This window comes from Pezoporus flaviventris, unplaced genomic scaffold (genome assembly GCF_033815535.1).
Source record: "Pezoporus flaviventris isolate CSIRO_AGI_PZ_B2104156 unplaced genomic scaffold, CSIRO_AGI_Pfla_v1 ptg000007l, whole genome shotgun sequence".
Taxonomy (NCBI): Eukaryota; Metazoa; Chordata; class Aves; order Psittaciformes; family Psittacidae; genus Pezoporus; species Pezoporus flaviventris.
Genome location: NW_026892555.1, coordinates 57340356 through 57353708, shown reverse-complemented (window position 1 = coordinate 57353708; position 13353 = coordinate 57340356). Strand labels below are relative to the sequence as shown.

Sequence of the window (13353 nt, the reverse complement as noted above, 5' to 3'; positions counted from 1 at the left end):
TGTGTGCACCTTCATCCTCTGTTTAACAGGTGATAGGAAGAGTGACTATAGTTTAATCAAGATGAGAAGTAGATGTGGGTGGGTTTGTTTTTTTTGTTTGGTTTGGTTTTGATTTTTTTTAGGGGAGGGTGTTGGCTTTTTTTTTTAATTATTTTTTTATTTGTTTGTTTTATTGAAACACTAAGATGAAAATCCAAGGTACTCTCCCACAGGCGAAATCCATGTGTGAAAGGTGGTCTGGTGGAACAGTAATGCATGAGGCAGGTTTTTAACACAGAAAAAGCAGAAATGAAGTAATTCAAGATGATGCAGCTCTTGGGAAGCCAAAATTTCATTCTTGTTTTCAGTGTTGTTTGTTATGTCCATGTCCGTGATAGACAACTGGTTTTTGCTCCTAAAATTCCATCCTTTGAAAACGTCAGTTTTCTTAAAGCTGTAGAAAAAGCATAGATCTGGCTTTTTGATTGTTTTAGAGGTATTCAGTAGGGTAGGTACCTTTCAGAAGTTTTCTGTTTAGTTTCAGATGCTAAAATCTGAGGCTTGAAAAAGTTTTAAAGTAGGTTTAATTCATTTGCAATTCTGAATGATACGGATATCAACCAGATAAGTGTCCGGAAAGTTTGTATACAGATGATAATCATGTTTATGATGGAAGAAAAAATTTTAGGGGTAAGTTTTCACTTGCCAAGATTTTCTTGAGTAGAAATAAATGTTTTAGAACTGTTTGATTAGATGAGTTTCGAGATTTGAAGTCTAGACTAAAAGCGGCACCAAGGTTATAGATGTTGTTAACGTAAAAGAAAGGTTATTACTAGACGAAGTCCTAATGAATATTATGGAATGAAATCAGCTAGTAATGCATAAGCTCTATGTGTGGAAAAATTATGCAGTTTTACTTGGCTTAAATATTAAAGTAATTGTAGGTCTTTTTGGGCAAGGGGAGAAAGTGGGACCGAAAGAATTTCTGTAGAGTTGGCCACTGAAAGAAAGAACAGCAGCAAAAATTGAGACTTAAATTGCCATGTTCTGGGGAAAAAAAGAATACATCCAGAAGTATAAGTCTTAAGATTATGATTTTAATAAAATATTTTGGGGCATTTTTTGTTGAGAGCAGCATCCTTTTATTTTAACATATATGGGGATACTTGGTCACAGAGTTTATTTTATGTTATGATCCAGTGACCTTTAGGTCTGTTGATTAGGATTTTATATACCAAGCTGATTCATTTTTATTCCAGTTCAAATCAATAAAAGATGTAAGTGGCCCTTCTTCTTGAGCACAGAATTTTGAAATGAAGTTATATTTTTAATTCCAAACATAGCATAAAAACTTGTGTACAATAAATGGGCTGTTCACATTAAAAACAAACTCTCAGGTCTCTATTAATATTATGGTTATTATTATGCTTGGCTGCAGTCTTCATTTGAGAAGCAAATAAAACCCACTGATCTTCAGAAGTGTAACTGTATAGGAAATCATCACATGACCAAATGACTAATAAAGAAATGAATTTTCAGCTAAAAGTCTGCCATCTTTTCATGAATTTAAATTATAATTTAGTAGACAGTTTATGTAAGACAGTTTGTACTCTACCTGTATACTGCTTAGAGTAAATCTGCCATGAAGCTGTACCCCTGCTTCTAGGTCATCTCATCGTTTTATGTTGAATGGGGAGGAAACGCTATGTCCTTCATGGGAAAAGGTGTTACGAAAAGCACAGTTCTTTGCTTGCTTCACTTATCTCATGAAATGACTGCTCAAGCCAAGGATATGGTGAGTGCCTTATGCTTGCCCTTATCTTGTCATTTGTGAGGGCTACGCACAGATTTTCAAATGTGGGGGAAAATGCCTTATGACATCTTATGGCAACAGATAGTAAAAATAAAAAAAATAAATCTGCTCAATCTCATTAGTTGTATGATGTTAGATAAATGAATAGGAAAGCTGAAGATTCGGTTCTAGCCCTACTGGAATTATTCTGCATGTAATTCTGTGGATTGAGAAAGGCCTTCTTTGAGAATAAAGTATAATTTTCTTTTTATTAAAAAAAATCATAATTTTATTCAAGAAGAATGAATTTAAGGATTTATGACATCATTATTTCTTCAGCCTTGTACAGATAATGGGCTTTCTAACATGTTTATACATGTGTGTATTCTTTCATGTATGCGTATATACACACATATATGCATACATGAAACAATGATTGTCTCATAAAAGGAGTTATCATTACTTATTAGCAAAATTCATATCTGGAATACAAATCTGGAATACCAATACATAAAATTTTAGGTGTCATAATTCATTATGAATTTAATGCATCATTTTTTGTAGTGCCATGGTTAAAGAGAGCATTTGGCAGGTATTTTTAACCTGAGCTAAAAAGTTAATTTGTAAAGCCAAGTATGATTTCATGGAATCTGCAGCTAATTAGTATGTGGTAGCCTGAGAAGCTTTATTTAATAATGTGGCAGATGCATGAAGAAAAAGAATAAATGTGATCTAAGTAATAATTGCAGGTCCTTATTTAGTAGTTTTCTGCACGTGTAGAAGAAAGACAGATTTTAACAATAAGCAGAAATTAAAAATGTATGGAGTAAATTTTGAATAGAAATAATTATCCCAGTATATTTAATCTCCGTTTAGCATTGCTCTCCTAATTCTTTGAAGAAGGCACAGTCGACATGTTCATAGAGGCAGAATCAAAAACTTTCCTGGAATATCAGTGCTGTGTGCATTTAAAATGTTTTAGTATGTAATTGGTAGCTCAGGCTGTGGGTAGACTGTGTGGCATTGAAAGATTTATAAAATAATTTCTTTTTTTTTTTTTTTTAATCAGGACTGGATATCTCTTTGGTCTTTGCCTTATGATAACAGTGAAGAGCAAGTTCTTTCTCAGCTAGGTTTGGCATGGCTGGTTCCTTTATGGGTAGATAGAGACCCTGAGGTTAGTTAATAAAATGTGAAGTTGATATCTTATTTTGACCCTTATGTATTTGCAAAAATTCAGTTTCATCAATTTATTTAATATTGAAACTACTGGTTTCTATTATTTAAAATGTTACTCACTGTATACTAAATTACAGTATTAATAAAGTAGAGAGAATGCTTCCATATAAATATCTTCTGAGGAATCCTTCCCTACATTTTCTGTTGTGTATGCTTTCATTAGTCACTTGTGATCATGATTCATAGGCAGTTCTCATTGACATTGCTGTTACTTAGTTGAAAAGCAGAAACATTTATATCAACTACAGATTCAGAGCTAAGTATATTTGATGCAAATCTGTTAAATTGCAAGTTTGCTAAATGGAATTATTTTTAAGTGGTAAAATGTTAAGAATTTTGAAGACTGTCTTTGTATTTTTACATATTCAGAAGCTGATCTATTAATTCAGTCTTTTACTTACACATAGTTGTGATTATGAATATATGACCAGAGAAATGTAGGAAAAGAGGTTGTTACTTTTTAAGTTATTCCATTAAGCTCTGGGCTCAGTTGATACAACTTAATAATTTTTTTAAAACTTGTTGCCAATTACTGTAAGAAATATCACTTTGTGTTTCCTTTATATGTACTAGGTCAGATTTACAGCACTTGGAATAGGATCAGCTCTTACATCTCTTGAAGTAGGATGTATTGCGTTAGCAGAAAGTTGCCAGAATATTTCAGGAGGTCTGTGGGGAACAGTGATAAACATCCTTCTGGACCAATCTGAATGTAGCATGGTACGCAGGGAGGTATGTTTCTTGTGTCCTTCTGTTGTCATAGATTGTAAAGTTTTTTTTCATTAAGGAGAAAAGATTTTTAAATATTTTTTCTATATATGTGCTTTACAGTGCTGCACAACACCTACTGTTTTGTAAGTTAAATGATACCTAGTTAAGTGTTTAGCTTCTTATTTAGACTCAAGAAGCAACAAACACAGATGACTACTGTAAAAGCAGAAAAGATCTAAATAATATAAGGGAATGCATAAAGACTCCTAAGGCTTACTCAGGCAGATAAATAGGTTGCTAAAGCATAACAAATTAGCCCATATTCTAATGAATGTTTTGTACGATTTATGTACACTTTGGTATGAACTCATCAATTGATCTGTGATAAATACCTCCCCATTGCAAGCATGAAATAATCTGTCTAGGCACTGTACTCTAACAGAACACCACATAGAACTATGTAATACTATATTTAAGTTGTGTACACATTTTTCGCAGCTTTATCAACCCTAAGTGTAATGTTTTTCTTATTTTCCAAGGACTAAGAACGAGCAATGGTGAAACATAGTGGGTTATTTATTTCTTTCCCAGCTTTATTGCTCAACTAGTAACATTTTCCAAATTAATATTTTGAATTTATTTGTGCAAAATACTTTTGAGAATGAGCAATAAAGCAACCTTATTGTTTTATTTAACTTACACATTTTTTCAGTAGTATCTTAAGAGTCCGATTATTGACAAAAGATTGACAAAATATAAAATAAGCAGTTTCAGTCCACTGACATATCCATGCAAAATGTGTGTGATATAAATTAGCGAAACACACATGCCATGTATCGAGAAAGGAAGATATTTGCAACCAATGTGTCTGTGTATCCCACTATGTCCCAGAATTGTCTCAATTAATACAAAACATAACAACAGTAAAGTGAAGGGTCATAAACAGTTAAGTTTTTCCCTTCAGGGATTTTTCTCCAGTACATCTTGTTATGCTAATTGGATAGGATTGACTGTACTGGAACAGTGATTAAACTGTTTCCCCTAATGGCATTTATTGTAGGTGAAGCTTGAGGGGTTTTGGGGTATATCCTTCTAATTTATTTTTTTTTCCAACATGAACATGAAAATTCTTTGTGTTTCAGCATGTCTGAAGCAATGGTGTAATACATAGACTTGTGGACTGTGCTGTTCAATCTGATCTGCTTTTTTGTTTTTGTTTTGTTGGGTTTTTTTTTAGTTTTGATTGCTAGATATCAATAATGATGCTTTCATTTATTTCAGGCTGCTTTTATTCTACAAAATCTCCTTGTGATTCCACTTCCTACGGTAGACATGAAAGATTGCATTTGGCAAGTGAGTGACTATTACATTGAATGAGAAAGGTCATAGCATCACAGAGAGATGTTATTAGATAAAAAAACTTATGTAAGCATGCCTATAAAATATAAAGAATTACATGTCTAAGGTGACATTTGAGAAGGCAAAATATATGAATAGACAAACTTCTTTCAAACTTCTAGCAAGTTCAAGAACAGAAACAAAGTTTGTTTGTTTATGTATGTCGTATTTCATGAATATAGTAATTTCGATTCCTAGGAAATTTGCTTACTTACATAGTATCATTAACATTTAGGATAGGTATTGATTGTTTATTTAACCCGCACTTAAAATGCAGCATGATTTGATGGGTATGAGGAAGATAAAATTCTGATAATGTGGTGCTTTATAAAATGTTTTGAAGGGGGTTAAAAAAAAGTAAGTGATGAGAAACGACCCTTTCCAAAGAGAAATGAAGCAGCTGGTTGCTTAGGTAAATTTGAATGCTTCTTAAAAACATAACTCGTTGCGAAGCAGGGTGAACTAGAGCGGGTTGCTTGGGTCTGTGTCCAGTTTGGTTTTGAGTATCTCCAAGGGTATAGTCTGTCTGGGAAACTTGTTCTAATGTTTGACTACCCTCATAGGGAAGAAGGTTTTTCTTGGTTTTTTTTTTTTACTAATCCCGTTTAATAAGTATGCATGCTGAAAGTTGTTATCAAATAGCACTTTATGGTAACTGGTAAATTAAAACTGTTGAAAATACAAACAACACTTAAAATTGTAAGATACCGACAATCAAAATTCTGTATTTCAGAGTTGCTTTTCTTTTTTTTTTTTTCCTTTGCAATGGGTAAGATGTTTCATCTGTTGCCATTACTGCATGTGAGTTCAGAGAAGAGCTATTATGTGGATCTAGGTGAATAATAGGAGCCACGTACCAAAGTACCCAATGTAGAATGTTATCATCTTTATCTGTTAGACAAATACGAAAAGGAAAGACTGTAAATAGTTTGTAGTCTAGTGTCTCCACAGGAATGTCTGTAGTGTTCCTGTTATCTAGTTGATAATTCATTTTGCTATATTAGTTTAAAGAATGGCATAGGAAATTTTTTGTCATGGGTAAAGTCACCTTTGCATAGCATTTACACAGCAGTCTGCAACATACTGTGTTGTATGAAGATTGCTGAAGTTAGAGCACTTGTTATAAATGTAACTCTTCAAGGGTTCCTGCTGTACAATGAAGTATCTAGCACAGTTTTTTAAACTGGCAAAGGCAGTTCTGGGTAACGAAATTTCCAGAGTATGCATTTGTCATAGTTGATACAGTCTAAGCATATTGCTGACAGTGTATGACTACATTTTTATAATTTATCATAAACATCTTACATTAAATGCTACATTCTTCTTCAGACAGTCATGTCTGATTCTCTATTAATTGGTATAAAATGCAAATCAAGAAAGTAGTTTCTGTATAACAGAAACCAAACAATAAGCAGCAGCTATCTAAAACTCTGGTTATAATTTAGGATGTACCATAAATTAGTTTTATTGCTTCTACTTGATCTGTTTTTTTTTTTCCTAAGAAAGTAAGCTTGTGCTCATTGTAAATGGAGGAGCTGGGAGAGATTTAGAGCCTCTTGGGGACAAATAGTGTTTTTCAAATTACTTATTTGCAGTTGATCTCTCTCTACTCTCTCCCAGCTGCCAAAGAAAGTGATGAATTTTCTTTCCACAGTTCTAACTAGTTTCTTCTTGAAGTACTGCGAGACGCCACCTAAAACTACCTTGCAGTATGAAATTGGTTTGAATTTTTCTCAGTGTGGGTTCTTTTGGCAATTATTACTTATAATATTTATAGTCAATCAGAAAGAGGGTATCTTGTAGCTTAATAAAACTTCATGTTGTCTTCTGTTACCATAGGAATACTGTAACAAAACCAAACTAAGCTGTTTATTTGAAATAAAACTAAGAAGTTTCTTTTCATGTATAAATCCACTGCTCTAGAAAGTATTCCCTGAAGTCAGTATTTGAAAAGACATGTCTGAAAACCATGCTTCAAAGAGAAGTTCTTTCTTTTCATGTCTTGTTTTCTAAATAAATCTTTTATCATAGTAGATTGACACAGGTAGTTGTAGTATAATGGCAGTATATTTTAGAACAGGATGACCTTTTCAGGACATTTACGCTTCTCTTAGTATCACTGTGCTCTTTTTCTAAGGAAAACTTTTGCATTAGTTGTTATCTGTAATTTGAATTAAATAAGAAATGAAAATTGTAAAGTCTCCCGATACATATAGTCTTAAAACCACCCATTTACAGCTTTCCATCACTTTCTATTTAGCTGTTAATAAATTTCCCAAATAGCTACCATTTCCTAAATAGCTACTTATATTTTGCTAAAATATTGCAGTTTTTGTAATATATTATGATTTAACTCAGCCTTAATAAAATCTGCATTTGATTTTTGGAATCTATTAGTTACAGCCTGTAAAGCAGCTATGTATATGCGCTCATACACAGTAGTAGGTTTGATTTGAGCTTGTTTGGACAGTTTTATGTAAAACATTCCTTTGAAGAAATGATGTCTGTGAATTTCACATCTTCAGGGTCCATGTGTACGTGATGAAGAATCTGGCCTCTCTCAGACAGGAAAACCTGCCCTTAAAGCCCTTTTGTATCACTGCCAGTTCTATGAGCAGGTGAAGCAGATGGTAAAACACTGTTACCTAGGATGTTACATGTTTGATCTGAATTCTTCCAGGGAAGACAACCTCATCACAGAAAAAGGTGGTATAACTGGTAAGTGATGTTAATATGATCTTCTAGAGTTTTAAACCTACATAAATAATTTCTAGTTTTGAGTAACTTACCTCAAAAAATTCTTACTAAAAATTGAACTGAAAATAAATATTCAAGCCATGCACTTAAATACGTTAAGAAAAATACTGCTCTGAGGATTTCAGTGGTGGATAAGCCAGTAGTTTTAACATAGTGGAGAAAAAGCTCTGAGCTGTTATCTACATCTTCAGAAAGTTACAAATAGAAAAGATGCAGTTGGTTCTGCAGTATAATTTCTTGCAAAATATTGTTTGTAAAATACTTTTTACAGTTATGACTTTGACAGACCAGTACAATGAAAGTTTAGGAAAAGAAATATATGGACTGTTTCTAAGACTCCTCTTTCTTGATGTATTCAACTTTAAAGATGCATGAGTAGGAGTGGGCTCTTATATGCTGAAGTTAGCTGCATTCTAAGACATCAGATGTAATTTAATTTGTAGACTGAAAAAAAATTAATACTCAGAACTATTGTTCAGAAAACAATGAATCAATATGAAAATCAGATTTGAGATACTCCAGGCAGACAGGTTAAAAAAAAAAATATTGATCTAGTTCTTTCTATGATGCATTGTCGGAACTGACATTCTTGTCCAAGTATACATTATGAACTTAAGTTTAGAAAGGTAGGAAATTCATCAGAGCTCCATTAGTAAAAACTGTTAAAGGGAGGGAAAATTAGTAAGTTCGTTCTTCTAGGTTTCTTTCTTTTATGTGTGCCTGATTTTTTGAATTTCCATCTTCAAAGGTTACAGATTTTTAAACAGTTGTTGTAGGCCTGCTTCTGTTAAAATTAGAGAAACACGAACAGAAGAGGAATGTTATCTCCCCTAGCAAGTTGTGACTTTGACAGACCCAAGGAAAATAAGTATTATTGGTTAACTCTCTGATTTATCAGAGAATTAACTTAGCAGTAAAAAAATCCTCTGTGGCTATAAGTGTAATCTGTTTTCTTATTTAAGTGTAATTTTTTTCAATCCAACACTTTTCACTCCTTCCATGCTCATCTTATTTGTGCCTCTTGGTAGTTCTGTTAGTTGATGCAGTAGTATATAAGAGCAACTCAAACTCCAGGATTGTAGAACTTTTCCGTGAGCAGTTGAGAGATGTTTTATCACATTATTGAAAAGCAAAACCAAAAAAAACCCATGTTTTTCCAGGAGCTTTGAAGTGAGGGGGGAGAATAATCTATATTTCAGGAACAAGATACAGAACTTTTGTTTATTTAAAAAAAAAGGGAGGGCATGGCAACATTTGCTCCATCTCTAAAACTGTAGTGCTTGAAAGCCTTACAAGTCCTCTATTCATATTTTCAGAATTGTGTTGTTTATCTATAATGACCTGTTTTTGCTTTTTAATAAGTCCCATATCTCTTAATAGAAGGTCTTGCTTTGGTTTATCTTCCTAAACCCATTTTTGTCATGTTATTCCCCAATGTATTTTTCTCACATTTTTCAGGAGTATATAAAAAAAAACTCATCCACAAAGTTAGGTTAAAATTAAAATTAGTTAGTTCAGTTTAGTAATTAGCTAAGATATGTATAGGACTTTCACTTTTGCATTCAGAATCTGTATAATCTTGTTCTCTATTCATAGCTTTTTCTCCTAAATGTATGAAAGCCGTCAAAACCTGCTATTGACAGTTTTGTGCTGTTTCTGGCATTTTTCATTCTGAAACAGATCTACAAAGTAATTCCGTCTTCATTGTATTTATGAATATGGGTTCTCTTGAAACTGCTTCTCTTAAAATGTGAATTTGAAGGACAAGGACATCTGTTAATTATGTTTGTACTGTGACACCTCAGTATCTTAGATACTTTTGTATTATTACATTTTAAATAAAACTAAATCCAAACTATTTCAAATTATTAAAGTCTATGCAACTGCTTACGTGTAGATTTTTCCAGACTATTTTGTTGCACTGAAAATTGTGTTATATTTAAGTCCTGTTTATTAAAGGGATTTCCTGAATAAGAACTCATAGATACAATATATGAAAATTTGTAATTCTGAAGAGATCAGAATATAACTGTGGTTGGCTACTTTTCTGTTTCACAGAAACAATCCTTTGAAAATCGTGTAATGCTCTCTGCAGGTCTTTTAGGAATGAAAAAGACAGCTTCTTTTTTGTTTGATTTTTTTTTTTTTTTAATTCCTTTTTTCTGCTGCAGATTTTGATGATTCTCTTAATCTTTGGAAGGCTTCATCCAGTCAAAGCCATTCTTCACATTCCCAGTCAACATTTGAAACTATGGTAACTTGCAGAGCAATCTATTAATTTTATATTCCAAGTTGTTTGTGAAATGCTTTGAATAAAATTAACACTTTTACAAATGCTATAGAAACCCAACAAAACATAAAACACCAGCTGAAATGAAACCGAAAATGTAAAAGCAGAAACTAAATTTAAATTTACTCTGAAGTAGATTTGATGTGTCAAAGAAAACTTTTATGGCTATTTACCTGAGCTCAAATAAATAAAATAGCTTACCTAGACTAGCGAAATGCATAAGCAGTGCTGAATTCTGTAGCTTCTCATGGCAATATGAGACATACTCTCTACAGATTACTTTGTAATTCACTTTATTGACAAAATGCAGTCATCTCCATCTATAGTGGTTACTTCTGCTGCTTTTATCCTTACTGTCCTTTCAGAGTGAACCCATATTTACACTACACAGCTACAAAACTGGATCAATCAAAACCACATAAGTATTTGGGTTAAAATTATATTCTGTGTCACAATAAACTCTGGATTCTGAAACTGCTTTTATGGAATATAACAGTGGCACAAGTGTTTGCAAGACCCAAAATAGGTGTGAAAAATACAAGAAAGCAGGTGGCTGTTTGAAAAATTTGTTTCTGGCTAGAATGATTATTGCAATGAAAAGCTATAAACATATGCTGTCTTTCAAGATGGCTGATGCAAAGGAAGAGGCATTGAAATACATTCTTCTACTTCCAGAGTAGATTTGTAATATCAGATCAGGCTGTGGAGGAAGCTTTTATAACATTCATTAGTTACATGATAAAAATCATATATTTTCACAGACTGCAGCATAACCAAGAAAACTCTGACATGTTGCACTGAAATCCATTTTAATAATTTTTTCTTCAAAAATTTTTGATTTATGAAAGACTATCTAGTGTAATATGAAAGCCATAATGTCATAGCTCAGAAGTTTTTATGTTAAACAGATGTGGTATATGACAAAGAATGATAAAGCACAGGATGCTATCTTATTTTGTTCACTAAAATTGTTATGTCCAGTTTTCCTGTGGATCATGACATTAAAACACAGAAAAGCCAGTAGTGGAGTTTTGTCTGAAAATATTTTGCAATTTTAATTTTTCCTTACTGTTCTCTTTTATGAATTTGTTGCTGTCTAGTACTGTGACTGTTATCTGGCATGTTTTTGGTAATTGAGCAAAAGGTGTATCCTAGTGTCAAGCTAAAATTTCTCTTTTTCTGAAATTGTATTAATTATTTTGATTTTCATTTATCTAAAGAACCCAACCCCCCCCAAAGACTCTTGGGGTGATTTTAAACACAAATATTCAAATTTGAATATTTGAAACTAAAAGAAATGAAAGTGCATGTAACTCAGAAAGTATATGCTAACAGGAATAGTGCTCTAAAAACAGGTACAAAAAAATCTCAGGTTGTTTGAAAGCAGTTGTTTCCAAATTGCTTTTTAATGAATAAATTAAATGCCACTTTCTGATAGGAATAAAAGTTGAACAAATTTAATCTTGTTTGGTTCATGTTACTTGAGTGAAAAGTAAATTTCAGCAATTCATCAGGGTTTTGTCTCTAATCTCCTTAAACTTGTGCTTGAGTTCTCATGAAGAGTTCATTACATGAAATTGCTTCAGCAGAAAAAGGGAAAAAATAATTTCAATACTATACCAAATTTGTATTTGTATGTGTAAAGTAGCATCATAGTTTAATGTAAAAGTATAGCACTAAAATTCTATTTAACGAATGGGCAACTAATTATTTAAAGTGGAAAACTCAGATGCTAAAATACACTTACTTGTGTCAGTCTTCCAGATGTTGAGACTTTATATTTGCTAAGATTATGCTCTTACAGAGAATGTAAGAGAATTTTATTCAAGTGTTAGTTTTGTTTTGTTTTTCTTCTTCCCCTGATACATATGAAAGTTTCACAGAAAAACTTTGATTGTCACTTATAGAAGTTAATTACCATTTGTCATTCATGGACCGTTTTAGCAGCTCTAAATTCTTGTTTTTACTAAGTTTCTTATCTCTAATAAAGTACCATTGCTGACATGACAGATGGTAAGATGCAGAGGTCTGATGTTCAAATGCCAATAGTACTTAGGAGAAGAAGGACAGAGGAAGAGAACTAAGGCTAAGTACAAACTGTATTTCAGGGAGCAGTTAATGACTATTAACTGTGCTTCTAGTAAAGTTTGGAAAAACCTTTAAAATACCTTTAAAATCTCAAAATTGTCCTTAATTCACAGTTTATTCCTAGATAAATTTAAATTTTATATTCCTACAGTTTGGCCCAAAGATTTCCATTTTGATGTATGAAAAAATTAAGGAATACATGGTGAAGTCATTGCCAAAAGTTTGAAGTTTTATATATTGATGATAGTATTATTCCAAGCCCGCTAGATGGCATGCTTTCCCTATCGCAGATGAAAGGGAGCCTGCTGTTCTTACTGAAGGGAAAAATAGGTTTTCCATGGTCGACATACACAAATAATTGACAGCTACCAGCTGTCAAACCAAGCAGAATTGTTTCTATCAGAAGATCTTCTCTGATATTTGGGATTTTTTTTAGTTTTCCTAAATTTGTCCATATTTGTGCATTTGATGAATGTCAGGCTAGGAAGCTGAAACTGCTTTTATCTTCAGTAAGCCATATCCTGAATATATTTGGAGAAGCAAAAGTGATGTATTTTTACTAAATTATGTGATTTTTTTTTCTGTGAAAAGATCCACTGTATTTTTTTTTTTATGTTTGAAAACAGTTTTGGCAAAAAAAAAAAGACACTGTTAGTTTTCCTCTGTTTTCAGTTTTCATGTAATCAATACTTTACTTGAGCTATCTTAAGTGAAAATAAAAATCTAAATTACTTTTTGCTCCATCATTTTTTTTCCCCATCCCCAAATTTGCAGAAAATAAAATTGAAAACGTTAAAAAGCAGGTACGTCAATAACAGGAAACTTTCTTTTTTGAATTTAGTGTATAAAATAGTCTGTCAGAGGTCTTGCAGAGGCTATAAGTACTCTCTTGCCCATTTTATAAAGAATAGCAATGTGAGGATGAAATCAATGTTTCAAGGTCATGTGAAAGCAGCAGCACCATTTTGTTAGCTGTTATCTACGCACTGTATTTAGTGTCTTTTAAGTTCTCTGGATTAAAGATTTTTACCAAATTTATGTTTATTTTTCTGTAAGCTGGAATGTGGATACTGCAGAATGCCCAATTCTGAGTTTAAAA

The 13353-nt window shown here is 32.5% G+C and overlaps 1 protein-coding gene across 3 annotated transcripts in view; it reads left to right on the top strand.

Annotated features, from left to right (window-relative positions):
• Nucleotides 1–13353, top strand: part of RTTN (rotatin) — an 86370-nt gene that overhangs the window by 44350 nt on the left and 28667 nt on the right. For all 3 annotated transcript variants that reach the window (XM_061448886.1, XM_061448885.1, XM_061448887.1), the window contains exons 29-34: nt 1646–1774; nt 2841–2948; nt 3584–3742; nt 5003–5074; nt 7645–7837; nt 10048–10130. In XM_061448886.1, the coding sequence (XP_061304870.1) occupies nt 1646–1774; nt 2841–2948; nt 3584–3742; nt 5003–5074; nt 7645–7837; nt 10048–10130 (744 nt within the window). The remainder of the gene's footprint in view (nt 1–1645; nt 1775–2840; nt 2949–3583; nt 3743–5002; nt 5075–7644; nt 7838–10047; nt 10131–13353) is intronic.